Genomic DNA, 24,077 nt, shown 5'->3' on the forward strand with positions numbered 1-24,077 from the left:
GTTGGCCCTTATTTCCAAGTCTGACTGCAATAAGACCAAACATATTTTTGCATTTACTTTACAATTGAACTGCACTCTCCATGCTGGATTTTATCAACCACATGGCAAAGCTTTTTTTCATGGAGCAGCCAAAATCAGCAGGAGACCCTCAGCAGCATGAGAGACAAAGCTAACTCCTGGCATGGTTTTCCCAAACCCTGGCCCCCATTCCAGCACGTGTGTGCCACCCCTTCCTACCTGTCGTCCTTCCAGCTCAATCTGAAAGTTTTTTGCCGACTCCTGGGTCACTCGCCCTCCGAAGTCCAGCTGGTAGACTTGTGTTGCCTCGTTCCACAGTGGCTGCTTGTTGGCCATCACGTACACAAAGCCCTGGCTTCCCAGTCTCCCATCCTCCTTTTCACTGGCCTTCCGGCACTTGAATTCATCCAGCTCACTGGCTGTCCTCAAACTCCTTTTGGTTTTCCAACCCTTTTTGCTGCCCTGGCTCTGGTTCATCAGTTCATCTCCACTGATAAATAGCTCTGGTTCACTCTCTGAACTGTCCTGAAACTCATTCGTTTTGTTTAGTTTCTTGGCCTTTAGCTGATCTTTCTGGCTCTTGACCTTCTTTTTCTCCCTCCCCAGCCGAGGGCTGGATATTAGTGAATTGAAGTCAGTCAGCGTCCTTGCCTCCTTTTTGACCTTGCCCTCAGTGATAGCCTGGACGTTTCCTTCCTCGGCTCGACTGTCCAGGCGTTTCCGGCTCTTCTTGCCAAATTTATCTGTCCTTTGAGGAACAGGGCTTTCTGTCAAAGAGAGCACCTCCTGGAAAGTGTCTGCTGTCTCCACCATTACCTCTGTGCCCACGTGGCCCTGCAGCTCTGCTGGTGGGGGAGACATAACCGGCTTCTCCACCACGAGGAGCGGCTTGGGGGGCAGGGTGCCCTGGGGGTTCTGTACAGGTGGGCAGGTGCTGTAGGAGCTCCATGGGTGCAAGGCGATCGGTGGCAGCTGTAAACTAGAGCAAGTGCTACTTCCCGGGTACATGGGTGGCAAAGGGCAATAGGAGAGGTTGGATGGATAACCTGGCTGAAGCACACCTGTGGGCTCCTGCTGTGCAAACTGTGTTGGGGCCAGAGCTTCTTTGGGGGAGCAGGGGGCCTGCATTCCCTGAAGGGGAGGGGCACTGTAGCTTCCTGGGTAAGGTACTCCAACCCCATAACTCGTCTGGAAGGTGGCAGTGGGACTGGTTGGAGACTTGGGGGAAACGAACGGCACTCGAGACATATCCATATGTTGAGCCTGACCGATGATGAGTGGAGCAGGTTTTAGAGGGTTGGGCACTGAGCTCTGAGATGTCCTTTCCTGAGGAACCCATATTTCTTCACTCACCATAGGGTCCCACTGGTATGGTGGTGGCCGTTTTACACCAAGAGTAGCCTCTGTCAAGGACACAGGTACCTGCCGTATTGATTTCTCCACTGGGCAGTGCTGAGAAAGGGCCTCATCCTCCGTGAAGGCAGAGTTGATATAATCTGCTCGGTCACGGGAATTGTCAGGTGGGCTCAGCAAGCTGTAGGAGGACTGGGAGGCCAGAGGGGAAGTACTGACAGAGTGAGCAACAACAGAGCTGTGCTGGGAGCTGCTCCCCGTGCTCAGATCGGGTCTCATGCCACCAATACTAGAAGTGCTGCTACTAGCATTGGCACTAGGGATGTTGCCCACACCACCAGCGCTCGCACTGCTGCTGCTGCCAGTGCCGCCGCTGCTGCACTGGCTGCAGGTGTACAAGGCGGTGGGTACTCTCTGCTGGTACTGTGCCGTCACAACACTGCTCTTGGGTTTTGGGGGAAGTTGCAAGGTGGCTCTCTGACCATCCATCAGCTGAGCCATTTTCAGGGCTGCCTCTCTGCTGTTCCTCCGCAGAGTGGCATGAATGATAGTGCTGTCCAGCCTCTGTGCCATGCTTCTGCCCTGGGACAGCTGGCTGGCAATGTCAGGGTAGGGCGGCGGGTCCCCAGTTGGGATGGAGTATCGGGGCACCGTGAGCCGGTTCAGGGTGGCGCTGGCACAAGGCTGCTGCATCTTCTTCTCAGCCGCCGTGATGCGCAGGGTGGCAGAGCTGCCGGGCCCCGGCAGGGTGTAGGTGCTCTGGGCGCAGAGCATCCTAGTGCGAGGCCGGCACACCTCCTCCACGTTCCCGCTGCTGTCGAACGTCGTGATGCGCTCGTACCCCAGGGGCGTCTGGTAGTGCCCCGCGGGGTAGAGCGAGAACTCGCCCTTTTTGAGGCAGAGGTCGAGGGGCGGCTGCGGGGGCCCGGGCGGGGGCGGCAGGGTCGGCGGGGCGGGGATGGTGCCGGGGTAGGGCGGCGGCGGGTTCATCTTGTTCAACTGCAGCTCCTGCGTGGCCCCGAAGATGACGGCGTCCCCCTCCACGAGCGGCGGCCCCGGGCGCGGAGCCTTGGCCTTGGTCGGGGGCTCATGCTCCCGGTCCCGCTCGGCGTGGTCCCGCAGGTCGGGCAGGGCGATGGCGGGGGGCGCGGGGGGCGGCGGGGCGAGCGGCGGCGGCGGCGGGGCCGGGCGGCCCAGCTCCCCCACCGCCAGCGCCGCCCCGACGGGCCCGGGGAAGCGGCCCGGGGCCCCCGGGAAGGGCGTCGCGCCCTCGCCCCCCGCGTCCGCCGGAGGGTTTGCCAGCACGTCCAGCTGCACGTTCTGGTTGGCCAGCAGCGATTGCACCAGGCCGATGCTCTGCGTGGGCGACATGGCCTGCGCCGAGCTGTGGATGGGCGCGATGGGGATGTTCACGGTGCAGGGCGGGCTGCTGGCCGGGCCGGGAGCGCCGGGCACTGCAACAACAACAGAGCCTGTCACCTGCTGCATCGGCCTCCTCCATACCCCTCCCGTGCGATGGCAACGCCTGTGCGACGGGACCAACCCAGTCACGGAGGAGGGACCTTTTAAGCTACTTGCTAGCTCTGCGTACTGGCTTAAGCACTGCTGCATCCGGATGCGCTGCTTTCGGTCCCCAAACTAATGGATCAGACCTCAGCTGGAACATGTAAGGCAGCCCATCTCTCCTGGCTTCCGTTGCACAAGAGCTACTTGTAACAGCTGATCAACTTTAAAGCCACTTCTTGGCAGCAACACTTCAGAGGGAAAGTTCTGAGCTTGCTTTCAGCCCACACTACGATCCCCATGGACTCTCACCATCTGAATTACCACCCACTCATCACCCCGTTTTAACTACTCCTACTCAATAAAAGTTTTACTAAATCAGGACTCACTAGTTTTCATGGTGGGTTTTTTGATAGTAAATATATCAACAAACAACAGGAAAAAATCAAACAAGCAAATGAAAAAAAGCAGTGTAGGATAAGAAAAAAAAGACCTGCACTGAAGGCACTGTGTTGTGTAATATTCTTGGACTCAATGAGCTTAGAAAAACTGGAGAATATAGACAATAGTTGGGAAAAGGGAAGTACTATAATCTCGTGACAAATAGCAGGTGACAAACCAACCAGCAATGCATAAAGGAAGCTGAAACCAAAGGAGAAGGGAGTATGATGGAATGAAATGCAGACAAAACTTACAAAAGTTTTTAGAAGATTGGTAAGGAAAAGATGTGAGAAAATTGATGGGAAGCCAAAAAGATTCAAGAAGTGGGTACTGTAGTCAGGGTGACTTCAGCATCAATGCTTGGGTGTGCTGCAATCAGAAATGCAAAAAGAAGCAAATGCACATAGGAAAAATTTCCCACATATGGTAGTGATGAACAAAGGACAGTCTAGCAAGAAGCAACTCCCATGATTTTAAGCAGAAGCATTGAGCATACTCAATTGTTTACAATTCCTTTTGCAAAAAGTCATGAGAGTGATTCCAACAGGAATCACCACTGAAAAGCTGGAGCAGGGAAATGAGAACACTGGATCCAAGTACAGGTGCAGAAGTCAAGAAGGAACAAAATAGAATAATGAGTGAAAACAGTAAAAACTGTATTAGAACTCCGAAGAATATTGCAAGTTCTTCATCTTTTATTAATATTCCTGTAAAAAAAAATCACAGAAAATTTTAAGTAATTATAAGTGGATCAGTAGGCTTGTGGAAGGAAAAGAGATGAGATCAAGGATCCTTGAGTCATATCCAGGATCCTTTAAGTGTGCCAAATTCTGTGGAGACCTCAGATTTGTAAGACCAGATCAGGCAAGAGATTCATTAGTCAGAGCTCCTCCAGATGTTGCCCAGTTCCAAATTAAATTCTAATTAAAATTCTAGTCATCTACTTATGCCCTATAACTACATTTTTGATAGCATTAGGCTTTTATCAGCATCAGTCATGAACATAGTAAGGTGTACAGACAGGACTGTGGCTATGCTGGCAAGTATTTATGGTAGTTCTGTTTGCTGCTTTAGAGGAAGACCAACAGCTAAACTTAACAGATCCTAAGGCAGTGTGTTCTGTGCTTGGCTGGCAGGCCATGCTTCCATCCCAGTGTCTGCAGGTCAGAAGTGTAGCTGCCAGAGCCTGAGGTTTAATTGTTAGCTTGGCTTGAGCAATCACAGATGTTGCTGTCAGGGGTAGTAAGTGCCTTATCAAACAAAATCTCATTTGTTGTGGTGTTGCTTAATATTCCAAAGTGTTTAAATCCAATGTTTTCTTCATTTCTCCAATGGTTTCTAATGATTTGTTTGCATACTTTGTAAGTTAAATCAATTCACTGTGCATTTGTCTTGCCAATCTTTACTGACTACATTAAAAAACACCTGTCTCAAGTGGATCTCACCACAAACATTCCACTGGTCAAGAGCAGTTTTTTTATCTGCCATGTAATCATTATTTACACTGCAATACTTTTCCCATTAGTACATTGCACCTTTTTCCTTCATCTGCAGACTTCAAGAAAGTATATCCCCTAAAGCATTTTTGAAGATTTAAGTAGCCACTGTTTGTTAACTCCGAAAAGAATTTTCAGAAGAAAGTAGAAAGGAAAAAGTGGACAAGAAGAAGGAGGCTATTATGGAGGACAGTATGATTTTTTTACTGGACCTCTCAAAGAGCTGTAACAAAACTGTCTAACAATTTTCTCTCTATTTATATGGTGTATTGGCAATTCTGAGTACTGTTTCATCTCTTTTAATAAGAGAAAAGAAATCTATATTGCAGATCCAATACAATCTTCAGGAAGAGATGAGAAAATTTTATATTACTTTTTTTTTCTATTTAGTTTATATATTACTTTCTGTCAGCTTGGACCATGTTTCATAATAGAGAATGTTGAGTGCTTTGTGTTAATAATATATATACAATCATCAATGTCTCTATTATTTCTTCAGAACCTACAGGTGAATATCATGTAGACAGAAATGAGGCAAGCCAAGTCCCCCAAACTGTGAAAAAATGGGCTTCATTATAAACATACAAGTGTTTCTTTAGAAGTCCAGGGGATTACTCTGAAGCTTGGGTCAGACACAAGTTTAGGTGCTTTCAGCAGTCGAAATCTTGGTCTGAAATAATGGGAGCATTTCTATTTATTTCAATAGACTCTAGCACAGTAAAGACAACTTTTCTGCTTTGCAGTGCTCACACTCCTTCCACCTTAAAGGGTACTGCCACTTCTATAGTTCCAAACACCTGTGACCTGGCAAAAGGAACCCCTTATTGATAAGAAAAGTCTGAAAATCTATTTGTCTTCTTGTCTATTTTTTAATTTTACTGGTCTGATCAATTTTCTTTTTTTTGACTGGAGGAGGTCCTACATTCTTCCAGTCCTTTTACTTGCCACATCACATCAACTATACTGCTTGAATCTTCTGCTACTTTACATCTCAGTGAAATGAAAAGTTCTTCCTTATTCCCCTTGTTTATCAACTACTTCACTGTTTTAGTCTCTCAGTACTGATAAAAATCCAAATGGGCATTTAGCACTTCTCAAAGAGTGGCTAAGTATTATGGGAACCTGCCCTCCAACCCAAGCTCCTATGGGCAGGCTTTGATGCCATCAGGTTTCAAGAACAAACTGTTTTGACTTCCAACACATTACAATTCTGTCCTACCAAGATGCAGAATGCACGGCTTCAGCCTATGGAGAATTCTTAGCTAACTAAGATGAATTAGCAGATGAGTAATTTTCCACTGAACTTGAAACTTATCAGCTCTATATGGATTATATTTTCCACATATTTTAGAAAACAATGTCAATAATGCATATTAGCCTTATTCTAATTCAGTTCTACAGGACCCCATCAAGACTAAGAGGTTTTGATTTCTGTGTTTACCAGAAGGGACCATAACAGAAATGATCTGTCCTCCATCTAGCTTAACCCATAACATGGCAAACTTCTGGCTCCTCCTTACCTGGTAAATCATCTTCATCTTCGCTGAAAACATTTGGATTAAAGACAGGCATGTTGATGTAGTCCATTGAAATCTTCCGCACTTCTGGGAGATATATTGTCATTTGCCTCGGCTGCAGATGCAGCAAACTGGTTTTATATATTACTAGAGAAAGAGTAGATCAAGAAATAAAAAAAATCTGTTACAGAAAGAGCATCTAAAGCTAAGAATCAATTCAAAGCAGACAGAAGGGCTATGAATATTTTTATTTACTATATACATGTGCACAGGTGAGCCATTATTTGTCAAATTACTATGTAACACTCTGCACAAATGGGATAAAAGAGATTGTTACTTTCAGCTATTTCTCTTTAAGTGGAAGCAGCATCTCTGTAGTTAAATAATATGTAGAAATAATTAATTACTTCATCTTGTATTCACATCTATTTTTATGGAGGGAAAATACTTTTTCCATTCTCCTTCTGGAACTCTTCACCACTGGATGCTACTGATTTATATGACTTTAGGGGGAAACTGGAAAGCTTTCAGGAAGGACACCTGTTAAAGATCACTAGATACAAAGAAACCTTTCTCAGCTCAGGAAGTCTCTGGGACCCAAACCTTTGGAGGTGGGGGCACATTTGAAGGAAGTATCACTATATACTTACTCTACACTTACATACTTCCCTACCTATCTGTCACCGACAATGAGAGAATTAGAATGACCTCTCAGTCATTCCACTACTGATACCAGTCAATATAGTCACGAAAGGTATCTACCTAATTCTGCATCCAGGGCATCATTATGTACTCCTGACCCAACTATATAAGGTAACACAGGAAAAAATAAGTTTTTCAAAGAGCCCATTGAACAGCTATACTTGTATTAATATTTCTTCAGAGCTCAGTTCTCCTAGGTGGTAACCCTGCTCTTTACTCAGCCTTCTTCCTTCCAACAGGACTATCTGGGCAGAACTGGCCTATCCAGAATAAAGTTGATAGAGTAGACAATTGCTACTTTTAATGAAAGCTACCAGAGCAGAGTACTGATGCTCCAGCAGGTCAACCTACTCATTCTCCCACAGGAGAACCCTATGATAAGGCTATGCTCTGATTTGAAGAATCTTGAGTGTGATACTGTAAGAGCTCTTTTAACATTATTTTTGTATAATTTGTAGCTAAATGACTATAAAAATCTGAATTTAAAAATATTTCTATTACAGTAACTTAAAATTTATGATTTTTATAGTCCTCTTGCAAAAACATTTTTTATTTGTGTGGGTTTCATTCAAATAAACTGTAAAAATAAAAGTCTGGGCTTGAATGTTAATTAATCCATTTATTACAAGTGAGACTTTTAGCATTTTACTGATCATCTCATTATTTCATTTACAGATCTTGACCTCCTTTAGTTACAGTGAATTTCATAAATCTAATTCCTATTGTCCACAGAAAATAAGTGCTTTGTTAAAGAAGCCTTTTGATCACTTAAAAAGAATCTCATGGCATAAGTTTGTTCTTTGTTAGAAAGAATTTGACATGCAAAAAAATTAACAGAGTTTACTTTTACCTGCACCAAGGTTAGTTGGTAGGAAAGCAGCCAAACCTACAATTTTAAATTTGGTTCCCCAGATATTAGATGTGACCTGAGCAAGGTAGTTGTGCTGCAAAGCAAAAACAACATAATTTTTACCTGATAAAATCTGTATCAAGCTTTAATAAAAAACTGCAGAGGAATCAAGCTATTGCAAGTGATAATGCAATTTCAGCTTCTCTTGTTTTTATTGTATTGAAACAGCCTAATGTGCCTTTGTGGCAGTTGTTTTACCCAGTCATTAAGAAGACTCATTCTGATACCTAAACACCACCAGAAATGATCTATACAAAAGCCACAGGGTGATTAAAGCTGTTGAAGAACTGAACAACACAATGCCTGCCTAGTGAGAACAGGTCTGTTTTCAGACACTTTCTTTCCTGCACAGCAAGAGCACAGCTACTCACTGGTCCATTGGTTCTATTCCTATGAATCACTTTATAGAATGATGAACAAGACAGAAATGAAATACTCATAACAACAAGCACATTTTTCCCTGGAACTCCTAAAGCAACTTCCCAAACCATGGCTGCCATGGCGAATACATTATGGGTCTGAAGGACCAAGAGATCTCAAAAGGCCAGGAGTTATGCTGTCAATATGAGGAGTAAGACCTAAGCCTCAGGTCTCCTGCCCTATTCAAGGGACTTTTGGTCCTATCTCTGTGTAACTGGTCTAGAATTTTTCATTAAAAAAAAAGTGAAACGTGAGAGCAGAAAAAAACCAACCCAACCCAAGTTAAAAGAATATCGGCTGTTATTAATCAAATATGTAACCCAGATAGTTCTACAGTCTACTAAGTTTCATTTACCCAGAGGACATGAACACCACAAAGAGCACAAAGTGCTAATTCCTTGCCTGCCTTCCTTCCAATTAAGACTGTTCCATGTTAATTATGAAACACAGAACATGTGGTCCTCTGAAGCAAACATTTCCTTATCTCAGTAATCCTTTGCAAAGCAGAGAATTATGATGGCATTAAGACAGTTCTGAGAAACCAATGAATCATTTTCACATACGCTTTTACAAAGTCAACAATATAACTTAGAATAAAACTTCTTACATGATTCACGTTGAAAAAAGTTAGTGGTGATGGGATTTATCAAACAACACCTGATACCTGGCACTTTTGTACATTAACACTGAACTGGAAGATGCAATTCTCTACTTGTTTCTTCTAGCTATTATAATTAAATTAAAATTTTTCATTGGTGAACATTGGATCTCTATCACAATTTGCTGCCTCTTGAAAATGCATTGAAAATGCAGATATGGTAACAATGTATACAATACCTGGGTAATGTCTTCTAAAGGAAACTCTCTTCGGGTCAGGCTTGGTGAACCAATAGAGGGTTTCCTTATTGGTAACCTTGGCGATCTTGATATCTCCTGTGCAGCTCGTGACATCTTTGGAGATTTGCGAGCTTCTATATTGATTCTGCACACAAAACAATAATTAGAATCATCAACGGGCATGCAAAAATGCACAAAATTCACGTCTGTCAATGTAAAGATGTAAGGAAGGCAACTGGTATGGTGTCCTGTAAGTAGCTAATAAATACTGTAGAGTGTACAGGATGGAGAATTATGGGTCAAATTCAAAGATATGTAAGACCTGAGACACTTACAATAAGTCAGGCTGGATGCTTTCTAATTAATCTAACGACATTTACAGAAGTTCTGTGGATACAACAAATCCTCTACTAATCCATAAAAAGGTGTATGGCTGAGTGATTTCAGCTATGCAGACTCTGAGCAAAGACTGAAGAAACAAAGACTTGACACCTCAGCTGACAGATCTACACACTAGTACAGCAAACTAAGGCCCCACAAATGTTGTCAGTGCTCTTACTCTAAGCCAAAAGTTATTCCTACCTCCCACTATGCAATGTGGATCAAGAATATGCGTTCCACCACCTGAAAGAGCTCAGTAGTAGAAAAAGTAACAAACAAAAGCTACATTTCAAAAGTATGCTCTTAGAAAACGAAGGGTGCAAGATAGTTCAGGTTAGGCTCAGGAATTCATGATTCTTTTGTCAAGTACTACTAAACTAAAACTTTGATATTTGACACACTGTGTTCACATATAAAAGGGTGTAATTGCTCTCCCTCATACTAAGGCAAGCTCATAATACAGTCTTTGGAAAAGCATCAACTGCAGCTAGAAGCCATCAGGGCCTTAATCCCAGAATATGAGGCTGGCAGATGGTTATCAGTGCCTATGAGAAACACCACAGACATCAATGAGGCTCCGTGGCAGTCTGGGGATTCTCTCTGCGGACATAATGAATATAATGAAGAGCTATCAGGAAAACAACTGGACAAATGAACAGCTTAGAAACTTGTTTTGCATATTGTTACAGAACCTGGTCAATGCAGTGTTTAGGAGGGTCTATTTGTTAAGGTTCCTTTGCAAGGTCACCACAACATCACTGCCACCTATGTCAGCATCTATGCCACCTATGCATGGCCATATGACTTTGAAAATACCTCTGAGGAAACAGAGGTTTTAACTAGATCAGGGACTCTAAGCAATGAGTGGGATAAAAACACAGTCTGTTTGAAGTATAAAATATATTCCACAGTGGCAGAAGTTCATATGTGGCAAAGGTAGAGGTGGGAGAGTTTATAAAAACTTTCTTTGATGCCTAGGGAGAAGTGGTGCCCTATTGTTTCCCATCACATTTTGCCCCAGAATCTTCCCCAAAGTCCAACTCTACCCCACCCTCTGAGATCAGCCCATAACTGCACTGTGGAGGAGCCCAGTCCTATGATTCCTATCTCCCCAAAGGAGTTTGCTTTTAATTTTACAAGGAGTCAAGACAGTGAGAAACAGGGACAAAGGAAGAAAGAAGGAGAGAAAGAGAGAATGAGCACATGGGGAAGAAGAACAAGAAATTATTACCTGGGGAGTTTAGGTGATTTGCTAGCTCGACTGATTTTTGGAGATTTCTTTGCTCCCCAGTCATCACTGAGCTCGATATCACTGGAGTCAGAGCAGTTGCAGCTGTCAATCACAGTGGAAATCAAGCTGTTTCCATAGATTTCATCTATCAAGACAGGCCCCAGAAAATTTAAGTGCTGCTTCAGAAAACTGGTATAAATTACAACTCTCAGTCATCAGAAGCATAAACCCGATTCACAGGCAGCAGTTGAAATAAAACTATGCAGAGAAAAATGAAACATTCTTCACCCTACCCAGTATAAACTTCAAATTTCCAGTAGTTTGGACTCAAGTGAACATGATTCAGTGGGGTGAACAGCATTCAACTGACTTCAAAACTGAGACTAAAGAACATCTGCTGCTATTCAGCAATCTGTTTTCCATTACAAGAAGTTCTCTTTTGTAAAACAGAAGGCACCATGGTATAATTTCAGAGGCTTGAGTCTAGGTCATGTTAGAGATTTTTTATATCAGAAAAAATATCAGATGCCACCATTCATGTTGCATACATACATATTTTTAAACTTTTGAGGATTTAATATCTAGAGTATTTCTAAACAATTTCTTATACAGAGCAACAATTAAATTCTACCTGCTTTTCCATCTGTTTTAGGATCCATGATGACAAACTCTGGCCGCAACTTGCTGATACGACGTCCTTTCAGGATAGGCACCAGTCCCCCAAGGTATTCCAAGTATAGGGTATAACATGGACCACCGACCTCTGGGTCATCTTCCGTCCGTTTCATTGTGCAGTGAAGCCGCTCATTACCAGCTGTTGGGTAGCTGACAAAGTCTCTCATATTGTTCGGGTCTGGGATAGGAGGCTTCATTAAATGAAGGAAGGAAAGAGAAAGTTTTCCGATAGGTTACTGGTTGGGGTTTTTTTCTGTGGTGATTTAATCTCAGCACAACTAATTGAATTTTAACCCAGCTCTAATTTGGCAGGTGAAGATTAGCACTGGTTACTCCATGAGTTATGCAGGACCCATATGCAAGACAGAGGGGTCTATGTATTATTTAGTTAGAGTCAAAAGCAGTTGTACACAGAAAACTTAAACTAGTTACATGAAAAAAGAAGGCTGAACCTGTGGTGAGAGCACTGAATTAGACAATAAGCTTGTCTTCAAGTTCTGGCCTGTATCACAAACTTCTTTTTAAACTTGGGTAATGTGATCAACTCTTGGAGTATCTTTCTCTTGTAGGCGCTCCAAGTGAACCTGGCCACTCAGACTCCCTTTGCTATGGTACTGGCCCATGCTAAGCCACTATGCTACAAGTTGTCAGCTCTGAAAGAAGCTTCTTGTATCACTTCCAAGCACAGGTCCCATTTTGCTGAGCATCTAGTTGTGTGCAATGTGGAGAAACATGAGCACAAAGTTCAAGGTGGGTTACTTAGCCCTGCTTGCCAGCACATTGTATTAATCCGTGAAAAATTTGGTCCTAAAGCAGTAGGACTGCTTTTGTCTAGGACAATATAGCCTGCATGACACAAATACTATTAAAAAGGAAAAGTCAACACAGTTTCTTTCAAAATGGAAGAAAACATTAGGGAAAAAATAGGCTTCCTTGATCTGGCAGATGGATATGCGCTGAGTGGTGACCTATAATGTAGTCCACAAGCTGGAGGGGAAGAGGAATGTGCACATGGAAGAGGGTGCCTTGCCAAAAATGAAAGCATGGCTGACAACATAGGTTGTGTGTGGCACTGATTAAGCTCCAGAAACACCCATGACAGAGGACAGGCATGTGGCTTCTGGAAACTTTGCTTCAGCCTCTCAGCTATGCAGCCCCACAACTGTTCCCCACACTGGTATCCCCTCTAGGAGGTGACAGAAGGGTTGCTGGCAAAGATGTGCCTCTGTTCTGCTTTTGCCATCCGATCCCTGACTTGGCTCCCAGCCTTGCTACAGTCAACTGCTTTCTTCGTCCCAACCCCTCCCCTACCTTCCCTAACAGCCAAACAATTGTCACTGATGCACTAAAGAACTGCAGGGCTGGCTCTGGAACAATATGGAAAGCATCCTGGGGAGAAGCAGGCATTCTAGAGAGAAGTGAAGACTACTGGTCTATTAGATGCTCTGCATCTTTGAAGATGGAGGAGTTATGGTTATAGTAAGGCATTTATTCTTCTGTGACAAATGAAATGTTTTACAGTTGCACAAACTTCCCTGATTAGCAGTACCCAAATGGAACCAAGCTGAATTATTATTTTGTAGGCATAATTTCTTCTCATTTAAGCTGGGCCAGCCCCACTGATTTCAAATTAGTTGTTCTAGCTCTGCATTTTTGAAACAAGGATCTGAAGCTGGCTCAACATAATGATGTAGTGTGTACCCCCAAAAAATCACAAAAATGTATGTTTGTATGTAGAGCATTTACCAGCTAATGCTCTGGTTTATAGGCTGCGATAAAGAGTTTGGAAATTCTGAGATGTTACTGAGGGCAAAACCATGAAACGAATGTGTTGTGCAGATGGTTCTGCTCATTGTACATGAAAAGGTGTAATATCTGGTTCATTTCTTCATATCAGTGTTGGAGCACTATGGTTAGCAGAACTCACTGTTAATAGAAATACTTGGGCAGCCCCAGCTCTTAAGTCTAACTTTCCTGGCAATGTAAGCACTGTTGTGAGATGCAGGGAGGCAACAGTTTTACCACTATGAATCCCCTCCTATAACCATGACATAGTACTATCATCAGCTTCTTTGTGAGTCACAAGCATATTTTACCCTTGCAGTGTACTTGGAAAGGCCATCTCCATGGAATAATGCAGATCAGCATGTGTGAGCCTTCTTTCCAGACTTTTAATAGGCACCAAATGCATGAGAGGGCTCTTAAAGAGGACAGGAATGACCCTTAATCAAGCTTCTCAAATAATAATTATGATAATATCTTATAATTCAGCCATTGTCACTTCAGAGCACCATGGGAGAGAAACCTAGTAACCCCTTCCTCTTCCTCACAACACACCCATTTCTTCCCTTTTACCTTGATTGTTGGTATAAAGGCAGTGGTGAGGTACGAGCAGAGGCGAGGGGGCAGGGTCAACTTGCTGATGTCCTTGTCATCCCGCAGACAGCTGGCGATGCTCTGCTGGCACAGCAGCTGCAGGCTGGAGACCCTGTGCTCCACTCTGACAACGTACAGCGCTGGTCCGGAGGCCATCAGCAGGCGTGAATCCCTGTGACCCCAACAGATGGAGATGATGGGACGCTGCACAAAGAGCAAAAGGATACAACTTTAAAAGAATTTCTAAAAAGATCTTTTGCCAAGATAGCTGCACAGCAAGTGATCACATGAATTTAGCACTGATCATGTTACCCAAAGTCTTGCAGAAACTTAAGAGGTGCCTGCTACTGCCCACAAAGAGAGAGAGAAGAATGGGAACACATGAAAATGTCAGTAAAGCAGTTGATGTTTATACAGTGCTTTTTACCCAGAAGATCTTCATCACACAAGGAATCATCTACCAAATTCAGTACCTAGATAGGATAAGTGACTTTGAAGTCACACAGTGACCTTTTGATGCCCTATTCATATAATTTTTTCAATCATCTAATCAATCCTCATCCACTGGTAGCACCTCACATTTTACAAGAGAAAAGTTAAATTATATGCCCAGAGACACTTAGAAAATGAGTGGAGAAAATCCAATCAGCTTTATTGTCTTGCACTGAGTCTTCCATTGCAGTCTCTCCTTTTTAACTATTCCCAGAGGAACTGAACTGTGAAAGAATACCAGGAACAAAACAGGGAATGGCCTTTTGCCTTCTCCTTTCTACACTCAGAAACATCTAAATCATGACAGCAAAATTAGGAGCGAGGGGCAACTGGTACTAGGTGTTACAATGCAGAACAGAACAATGATAAACAACTCCTGCTTTGGACATTATTCACTGCTTGCAAGGAACTTCCTAAATCCTATTTTTTCATGTAAAATACCAGTTTGTTGTGACCTCTTATAGCACTATCACCATTCCTTTTGCCCTTCATAAGTATTAGTTGCATTCATCTGTCATCTCTCACTTTCTGTGTTACAAAGCACCTGTATTTGCATAGATACACACACCCTGTGGTATTTCAATACCATCTCTGCTATCTCTATACAAGTAAACAACATGGAGTAAAGATGAAACTCTCACTTTATGAAAAATACTATACAGCAGGTGGTGATCAGTGAACTATAAAAGGTTTACTCCTTCCTGTGAAGGGTTTCCTTATTTTCACAATCCATGATGCTCAAAAGAGTAAGCAAATGTTTTCCATCTAAATTATGAACTGTATTTACTGAAAGATCATGGTCTTTTCACAATATCTTTTCACAAGATGCACCAAACAAGAAGATAGGGTCAAGGTACTACCAATAACAGCTTTTACCCGCTCCTCTACTAGCAATATGGTACCCAGATAGCAGGGTTACATCAGCCCAGAAGTTACCAATCTAGGCTGGGGAAAAAGCTTTCCCTTCACTTACAAGTTCAGGATGCTTAAAGGTGAGAAACTGGAAAAATATGTTTTGATGTGAGTGATATGATGCAAAATGCAGCCACACAGCACTATTATCAAGATAAAGCATTTGATGAAATCCTTTTTCACAGAAAAGATCTTCACTATGTCATCTTATCCCAGATTCAAATTTCAAGGAAAATGTTGGTTTTAAAGTGGGAGGAATGAAGAAGCTTCATTTTAATTACATCTAGGCAACACCACACACACTTCCACAAAGGCACAAATCTTGACTGATATGCAAACAGAAAGCAGCAACATGTGAACCTTGTGATTTCCACAGTAATTGCTAAAGGCATTTTGTAGTGTAGAACTTCAAAAGAATTGAGAAATCCTTTGTGTACCACCAATAATTCCAACGTGGCTTGTCACAACCATGATCTGTGGGATACAGTCTTAAATTTGAGGAGAGATCACATGAAGTATTCCCTACTGATTGGTATTTTCATGATTTGTGAGTGTGGCTCAGCCCTCACAGTCTGGTAGCAATGAGAGTTCAAGCTGCTTGCAAAATAAATGCAATTGAAAAGCCACTGCCATGTCTACTATATGACAGCTTGAAAGTGACTCTAGTAGAAGTGACCCTGGTTTTCCCCAAGGGCTGAATTCCAGCATGGGCAGAACTATCTATGTGATTGTTACTATTGTTACTACATTCTTTTGTTCACCTTGCATCAACTACTTACCTGCTTACCTATAAATACAGTGAGGGAACAAACAAGTACATGACTTGGTACACAAATGTTTATTTATTGGATAGACTTCCATGCCAAAAGAGAAGTCTGACATCTCAGCTATCATAATCCAGTACAGCAGACCCAGACAGCCCTACCACAGTGTCTAGTATTGCAGCTATTATAACCCAATATATCACACCCAGACAGAACACTGTTCATCTAAATAAGAGTCAAATGAAACTACTTCTTTTCTCAGGTTACTGCTGCATGCACAGAACAGCAGAGATGCAGACAGTACCGGTGCAAGAGCCTTTGCAATCTTAAACATAGTCTCAAGGAAAAGGTTTTTCAGAAGCTTTGAAGCTCTGGGTGGGACCTCTAGCAACATAGCACTGTGGAGCTCAGGAAGAGCAGAAAGCTAGAAGTTGAAAGACATTGCCTTCTTGCCTGACTTCAGCACAGTTTTCCAACAGGCAACCCACAGTTCCGTCACCTTCTAAACTTCTGAATGTATGACGCCCTTATATTGTTTTTGTACTTCCATGCAAACAATATGTGCATGTTTAAATAAACACACACACAATACCCACAAGTGTTACATTGTTTGTAAATGATGACATTTCTACTCTTCCCTTTGTAGAGTTAAGTCTTCCCACACACCTCATATATTTTAACATATTCAATCTCATCAAAGAGGACTTGTACCACACCTGTTTTTCTTTGCTTACTGATTCACCAGACACACCTTCCCTTCCTTTTCTATGAAATTCTCAGACCCTTGGTACTCCTCAAGCCTAGTATTCAGAAACACTGCATTTATGGTGAAAGGCTAAGATTTAAGAGGAGATTCAGGGAAAATTAGTCTGTCGTTACAGTCTTGGGGAAAGAAAAGATCACCCAAATGCCAGATCTGACCTGACCTTTAAGTGTATTGCTCCAATAATATTTTTCAATAACTACGCTTCCCACTCTTTCCCTTGATGGACAAGGGATATGAATCAATTACCACAGCGAGTCAGTTATGAGCTGGCCACAGCTTTCCTTTCAAACTCTACTGAGAGAAAACAATTGAACTTTAACATCCAGCACAGAAGTACTGCTCCTTATAAAGCATCCACTTACTTGCAATGTTTTAACAAAACCAGGAAGGACAAAAGTTGTTGTATCCAAATTGCATCTGTTAGAAAGCGAACAAGCAGTTTTTAGCACAGAAAATTCTATTTTTCATGTTTGCACAGTTGTTTTTAATCTGCTAAGAAGAAAGAAATGCAGCTACAAATATAGCATGAGATTTTCTAATCTCTTCTAATCTTTGCATTTAAAAATCCCATTAGGTTTTGATAAATCAGCACAAACTGTAAATACCTGAATGAATTGCAGGGTTTAAATACAAATACGCAGGAAAAAAATCATGGAAAGACCCTTGAACTTGAGCACATAGGTAGGATTCAGCTGTATGACAATTATGTATTAGAAATAATTGGCTAAAGGACAAAAAAAATAGATGCTTTATCAGGAGAAATACAGACTGGAAACACATCTCGACAAGTGGCCAACAAGAAGCTCTTTTGCCATTTCCTTCAGAATTGGCTTGAAAGTCATCTACGTGTACTCAATTCTGTACCTCAGCTGGGGTATCGACCCCCCCTTAGAAAAGCAGGCAGGAATGGATATTCCTACTCAAGGCTCTGTGGTTGCTTCCTGTAAGTCACTCATCGGTCTCTCTTACAGGAGGGCACAAAATTATATACCTTCCATCACTTGTATGCAGTTCAGTCAACTGTTCAAGTGGATTCTTGCTGCCTGCCTTGAGCTCAGAAATCCTGAGCCATGGGGCCTGACTGCTGTTTGAACAAATCCCTTGTTTGCTTGCACTGGGATTCCCACTGATAATGCAATAGAAATGGTATTCTAGGGCAGAAAGCCCAGGAACCAGCAGGACTTTTCTCAGGAGAAAGAACACAACAGCAAAATAGCGAATGGCATGTCCAAGTACATTGCCTGCTTGGTCTCAATCGGGACTGCTGACATGCAGATGTGCACAATCTTCCCTCTTTTTCACAGAGACAAGCTGAAAGGTGCAAAGGCTGAAATGCCCACCTGGCTCTTGTGAACTGTGTGTGCATATCTCTGTGCTGCCACAGCATTCATGGATGGCTGCTGGAAAGGAAAGTAACTTCTTCATTCTTCTGTTCCCCATATTTACAATGGGAATAATATTAACTATTAAGAACTGATGGTGATAAAGGCAATAAAGGCTATGACGTGGTCAGAAATTACACTGCTGTGGTCTTATATGATTTTTCACATAATAAACGTCTATTTGATTTGCAAATGTTTCTTATATGCTCTCTATTTCTACAATGATTTTTTTAAGAAGTCACTACAGCAAGATTCCATTTTAGCAGAATGAGTCTTTGCTTAGACAAGTGTCTCCATTTTCCAGTCCTGATCACAATCCATTTCTGCAACAGTCACATCTTATGGCCTATATGAAAAATATCACGGTCTTTATTGATATCCTAAAGCATGTTTCATCAGTTAGTTCTGAACTGTTGCTTTTGTTTCTGTAAGAAAATAAACTCCTCTTGAACCTTTGTTGTCATCCCATAACAACTAAATAGGATTGATTTCACGCAATATAAACAAAAGGCAACATTCAGAAGCAACAGACCTGAACACTGTGTGAAACAAGTGAATTAAGGAAGGTCTGCACAGCTGAATAACATAAAAAGCAGCCTTATCTCTCACAGCCTTTTGAACTGAATTTAACCTAAAATTGCACCTTCTTTCTCATGCCTTAGTAAAATAGCTTTTACAGAACTACCATGTTTCTGTGGGATCAAATAATCTTAAATCTATTCATTTAGATGCTGGGACAGTTCCAGCAGAGAAACAGCCTGTAAAATGCTGACAGCTACAGGTGTATAGCAAGTGGAGCTGCTTCTCAAAGACTTCTGGAAACTTCATCCATAAAGATTTAGTGTTTGGTACACCACTTTGAATCAGAGTTTAAATATATTACACTGATAAACACAGGTTTTCTGCAGTTAATCTTGAAGTCTATACAACATGTGAGGCTTAGTTCACTCTCATCCTCCTTCTTCACTGCACTTGAGGTTTAATCTGTCCTTACACAAGTTCCAGGATAATACAAAATCATAAGCTAATGTAAATTTACTGTAGAATTAAAGGCATATAGATAAGATCTGCATTTCTAAGTCTGCATTCTTGTTCCCCTGGTCCTCTCTAGGACATATAAAAAAAATCACAAAAAGTGAAAAAGGAACCAAAATATAAGCCACAACTTGGAACCATAAGACAGAAAACAATGACAAGTTTGTTAAAGTTGGCAGTCAGGTAATTTTGAAGTGACCCTGTAGGAGAATCCTGTTTAAAGTTCAAGATATGGGGAGATAAGAAGGCAGCTGTATCCACTCAGAAGCGACAGCAGGTACAGTTAGTGGATATAATAAAGACCTGTCTGCACATTAGATGAGAAGTTCTGAAGTGACAGAACCGGGTTGCAGCATTTCCAGTAAACAATTTTAGCAAGACTATCATCATCATCGTCATCATCATGGCTGGGCTTCGCGAACGCAGATTTGGGCAGGGCTCCCCCCACGTGGGTGTGCCCTTCCAGCCTGTGCAGTGGATGTTTTAGGTGAGGCACAGCGTGCACAGAACTGGCCCCACGCTTTAACTCCTGAGGTTCATCTGCCACGGCCGAGCGAGCTTGGACGGTGACAGTGAAGTCCTCAGGACTAGAACCTACAGCCCCCGGTATTGCCAGGAGGTCTCCCATCCAAGGACTAACCGGGGCTGACCCTGCTGAGCTTCTGAGATCTGATGGGACTGGGTGCCAGGATGGCATTTAACTGCCTTAGCAAGACTATAAAACAGTCTTGAATGCAATGATTATTCTCATCCCTGCTTGAGGCCAGGGAAAGGCAGTGAGAACTTAACAAACAATGTAAGAAATTAACATTCTTCAATAAAAATCTATGACCAGCACGGCATTCCCCTGTTGTAATTGTATTTTCAAATTTTGAAAAAGCAGGACCAAGAAAAAACTGGCAGCTAAAAGAACTAAGCAAATTTTTGGTACATCGGGTTGGTGTTTGTGCATACAAGGACAAGTAAAAAATTTTATGGAAATCAATAGTACATTTTTGAAAAGTCAGCAGCAGATCAATAGCCCTTAAGATACACTCTTCATATAAAACAAATAACGAGTATCAACTCTGGAGTCACAGTAGAGACACGGTTTTGTCTGGCATGGCATTCTGAAGTTTCTTCTGAAATTTTTTCATCATTCTTTCAAAGTTCAAACCAGTTTGATTCTGTGTAGCAAAAGTTCAATATTTGACCAGCCCTCAGAGATGCCTTTTCAGTTCTTTTCACTATATTCTGGAAATAAATTCTTGCACTGTGTCAGGGTGGCCAGCTCAAGCTCCAGAGCAGGGAACAGGAGAGACTGTTACACTGTGCTCACTCCACCACTCTGTTTACTAACACTGTTTTTTATGCAAAGTTACTGCTTTCATTTCAATACTTCCAAACAAGTGGGATTTCTCGCTCTGGGGTTTTATAGTCAGCAAACTAGGTTTACAAACTATAAATTCTCACACTCAAGGTAAAAGCTTAAGAGAGTTAATCAAATAGGACGAAGGATGCCAAAACCATACTAAAGCTGGAGAAGAAACAAGCACATAAAACATCTTGAAGGGATCCACAACAAGAGTCATCATCAAGACATGTTACCTGCAGTTCCCAAATCTATTCTACCTTTGGGGTTTGCAGTGACTTTGTATTAAAGAACATTCCAGCCAAGTTGCATATTTTAGACAGTTTTGTTATAAACAATAAAATATCCTGTTTCCTGAACATCCTGCTGAAGACAAGACAGATAAACAGCAGAACCAAAAACAGTTCAGTATATTTTACTTATAAAATTTTCAGACATCTGCTTTATCAAAGAACTGGGAGAGAGGACCATATGGAAAATCAGTTTTGCACCTTTAATCCACATTTCCTATGTGCATGGTTGGTTTACTTTTTCTGACCTCTATGTTTAGAACAACACTCATTTAGAATAAATGTGCCTTTTCAGTCACACATTTGCTTCTTCGGAAGAAAAAGTTTTAGCAGGGAAGTTCAAGATGAGGAAATGCTTTTATTTTCTTCTTTTATTTTACTTCAATAAGCAGTGATGAATTTTACAAAATCACATTACAAGGCTGACTGTCATGGTACAGAAAACTAATTAATTTACTCTGATGAGTTTGTCATGAGACAAATTACTGGGACCACTGACTCACACTGTCGTTGTTGCACATACATCTTCAGAGCAGAGGCATAGCATAACAAAAGTTACCAGCAATTTTCTTTTGCAACAGTGTTTTTTATCTGGTTTTGTTAGTAAACCAATTACCTAACAATGTTCTAGCATGCCTGCCACTCAGCTGGTAATGCTGCTAGATCAGCATTCAAATACATAAAGCCCACATGAGTAGACACAGGTGTCCTTCCGAAAAAAACCCTCACTTCCCTCCTGCAGCTGAATAAATATGAATTTAGATGCACCAAATAGAGAGAAAAAACACTGACTAATAAGAGGAGTGGCTCTAATTTAGTTAAGTTTACACACACAAGTTTTTAATAAACATAAATATATCAGTTTGAATGTTATTTTTATCCTGGTTTCCAAAGGAAATGAGAATCCATGATTCTGCTATTAAGTGGTGGTTGCCACACTCCAACCCTCCCCATCCTTCACTTCCAGCCTGAATACAACTTCTGATAGTGTTGGCTTTTTGTCTGCTGTTGACAATGGGAGAAGAAATCTCCATTACATTTAAACACTGCTATTTCCATGAAAATTAGCAGCTGGAAAGAGGTGAGAGACTTACATTACTACTTCCACTATGAGAAATACTGCAATACAAACTTGGCAGTTACCTGTTCCATCTGACCTGCCAGCTGCCCTGTAAGTACTCACAATAAGGGCAGAATGATCAGCCCTCACGTCAACCACAATATGTGCATTCTCCCAGCTGATTAAGTAGAGGAGAAAGAAGAGCTGAAAACATGAAGCATGGAGAACTAGAGGAGATGAAAGTATTTAAATTAAGGAGATTTTGAGATTACCAGGAACAAAACAGGGAGAGGAGAGCCCGCACACACTCACACCTTAAGGCAACCTGGCCTGAATTGATCGCATGCTCAAACCACAGTGTGATTTCACAGCTCGACACCAGAGTGCTACACTGGTTCAACAGAATGTGGACAAACTGCATTCTGGTACTGAAGCAACAGAACAAGGTCTGCTTTCAATAGGTCTGGGAAAAAACAACACAGATATAAATATGTTTTCTTCAGAATTGACCCAGAGTGGAAAAGGCTGTGCTACTTTGGTGAGGGGGCTATGTTTAAGACAATAAAGCTGTGTTTATGGGTAAGTCCTTTAGGTACCTAAATCAGCATTAGATGTCACTGTACGTATTTAGGTTGGCTTTAAGAGATCATTATTTTACACATTACACAACTAAAGAATTCTATCTAAATTAGAGTGATAAAGTTAATAAGCACAGGTTAATGTCACATATAAGCAAACACAAAGGCTTAGCAGCTGGTTTACTATGTCATCCTTTTGTATCCATCCCAGATCAGGGTATACTGAAAAAAAAATGATAATACATGGTATCATCATTAAACATAATGAAGTTAATATATCTATAGCACTTTCCTTTATGTTTAGATTTCAAAGCTATTATAAAGTTTCACTACTAACAGCCAGAAATCAGAACAGAATCATCCTTATTCTGCACAAAAATGAAATAGAGACACATTCAGCTGGGCTCTGAACAACCAGTTGTGCTCCTGAGCAGCACATGGGCCATGTGCTGACATTTACTTGGCAAGTTACATGACTGAGGTCGCAGTAAAAGTCTGTACAGAAGGCAGGAACAGAAACAAGACTTTCTGATTCATCCTTTTCCATCTGATGCCATACAAAGTCAAAAAATACTGCATCAGACCAACTCATTGTACATAAGAAAATTACAGCAATAGCAATGACTGAAAAATGTTGTAGTTATGATACTGGACTCGGAATATTTTTGCCTATCTCTTTGCCCTGCTACAGTAGTAAGCAAGTTATTTAGTTTATTTTCCCCTCAGTCACTTAGCCATAAACCAACAGAATTTTTCTATCTGTCTAGTCATGGCCCAATGATTTTGGAAAACAATACTTAGCACAGTGGACCTTAGAATCAGATGCAATCAAGCATGTCTACCTTAATGCAAACAATCATTATTTATAGTGCACTTTTATCTATACTGTATTTTAGAATGACTTCAGGACATTTTGCAACCTTTTCTGCAATTCAGGGCTACACCAATGAACTAATGTGGGCAAGACATGGCAGCAAAGCATTGAGAACAGACTTAACAAGTATCTCCTACCTGCACAGGTGTCTCCAGAGTGTAGATATGTTCCCCACGCACATTGTAGAACTTGACAAGTGCACTTCTCAACAGGGAACCATTGCTGAGGTCAACCAGCTGGTTTTGCTTTTCCATGCCTGCTACTGCAAGCAGGTCTCCTTGTGTGCACCACTGTACCACCACATCTGAAATCACAAAGATGGTTTGCAATAATCACTGAATAGAATCAACAGGAATAGCATTTCCAGATGCTGCAAAGTGACTTGAACAGATAAAACATGCTCACAGGAGTTACTTAAGTACTTAGAAACCTAAATCCTTTCACTGAAACAGTAGAAAATACACCATAGATGCACTTCTGAGAATTACTCTTTTTATTCTGTACATTGCAAAAAATGTGTAAAAACCATTCATTCTTCTCTCTGTATGCTAAGTCTATAATGTAATCAGGGGTTGCTCCTAAATACCTAAGGACAAGAATTTATTAGAGATGTTAAAACTGATGTAAAAGATCCTATGTACAGCTTTGGGGTAAATAAGTGGAATCAAGTTAATATGCAGATAAATAATGCCAGAAAAAAAGAGTAGCAAAAG

At 41.7% G+C, this 24,077-nt stretch overlaps 1 protein-coding gene across 2 annotated transcripts in view; it reads right to left on the reverse strand.

Annotated features, from left to right (window-relative positions):
- Positions 1 to 24,077, reverse strand: part of TULP4 (TUB like protein 4) — a 160,884-nt gene that overhangs the window by 10,090 nt on the left and 126,717 nt on the right. For both annotated transcript variants that reach the window (XM_071549242.1, XM_071549240.1), the window contains exons 8-15: positions 23,502 to 23,668; positions 13,840 to 14,064; positions 11,441 to 11,675; positions 10,810 to 10,954; positions 9,198 to 9,342; positions 7,881 to 7,974; positions 6,332 to 6,475; positions 238 to 2,825 (exon numbers count right to left, since the gene is read on the reverse strand). In XM_071549242.1, the coding sequence (XP_071405343.1) occupies positions 238 to 2,825; positions 6,332 to 6,475; positions 7,881 to 7,974; positions 9,198 to 9,342; positions 10,810 to 10,954; positions 11,441 to 11,675; positions 13,840 to 14,064; positions 23,502 to 23,668 (3,743 nt within the window). The remainder of the gene's footprint in view (positions 1 to 237; positions 2,826 to 6,331; positions 6,476 to 7,880; positions 7,975 to 9,197; positions 9,343 to 10,809; positions 10,955 to 11,440; positions 11,676 to 13,839; positions 14,065 to 23,501; positions 23,669 to 24,077) is intronic.

This window comes from Pithys albifrons, chromosome 2 (genome assembly GCF_047495875.1).
Source record: "Pithys albifrons albifrons isolate INPA30051 chromosome 2, PitAlb_v1, whole genome shotgun sequence".
Lineage (NCBI taxonomy): Eukaryota > Metazoa > Chordata > Aves > Passeriformes > Thamnophilidae > Pithys > Pithys albifrons.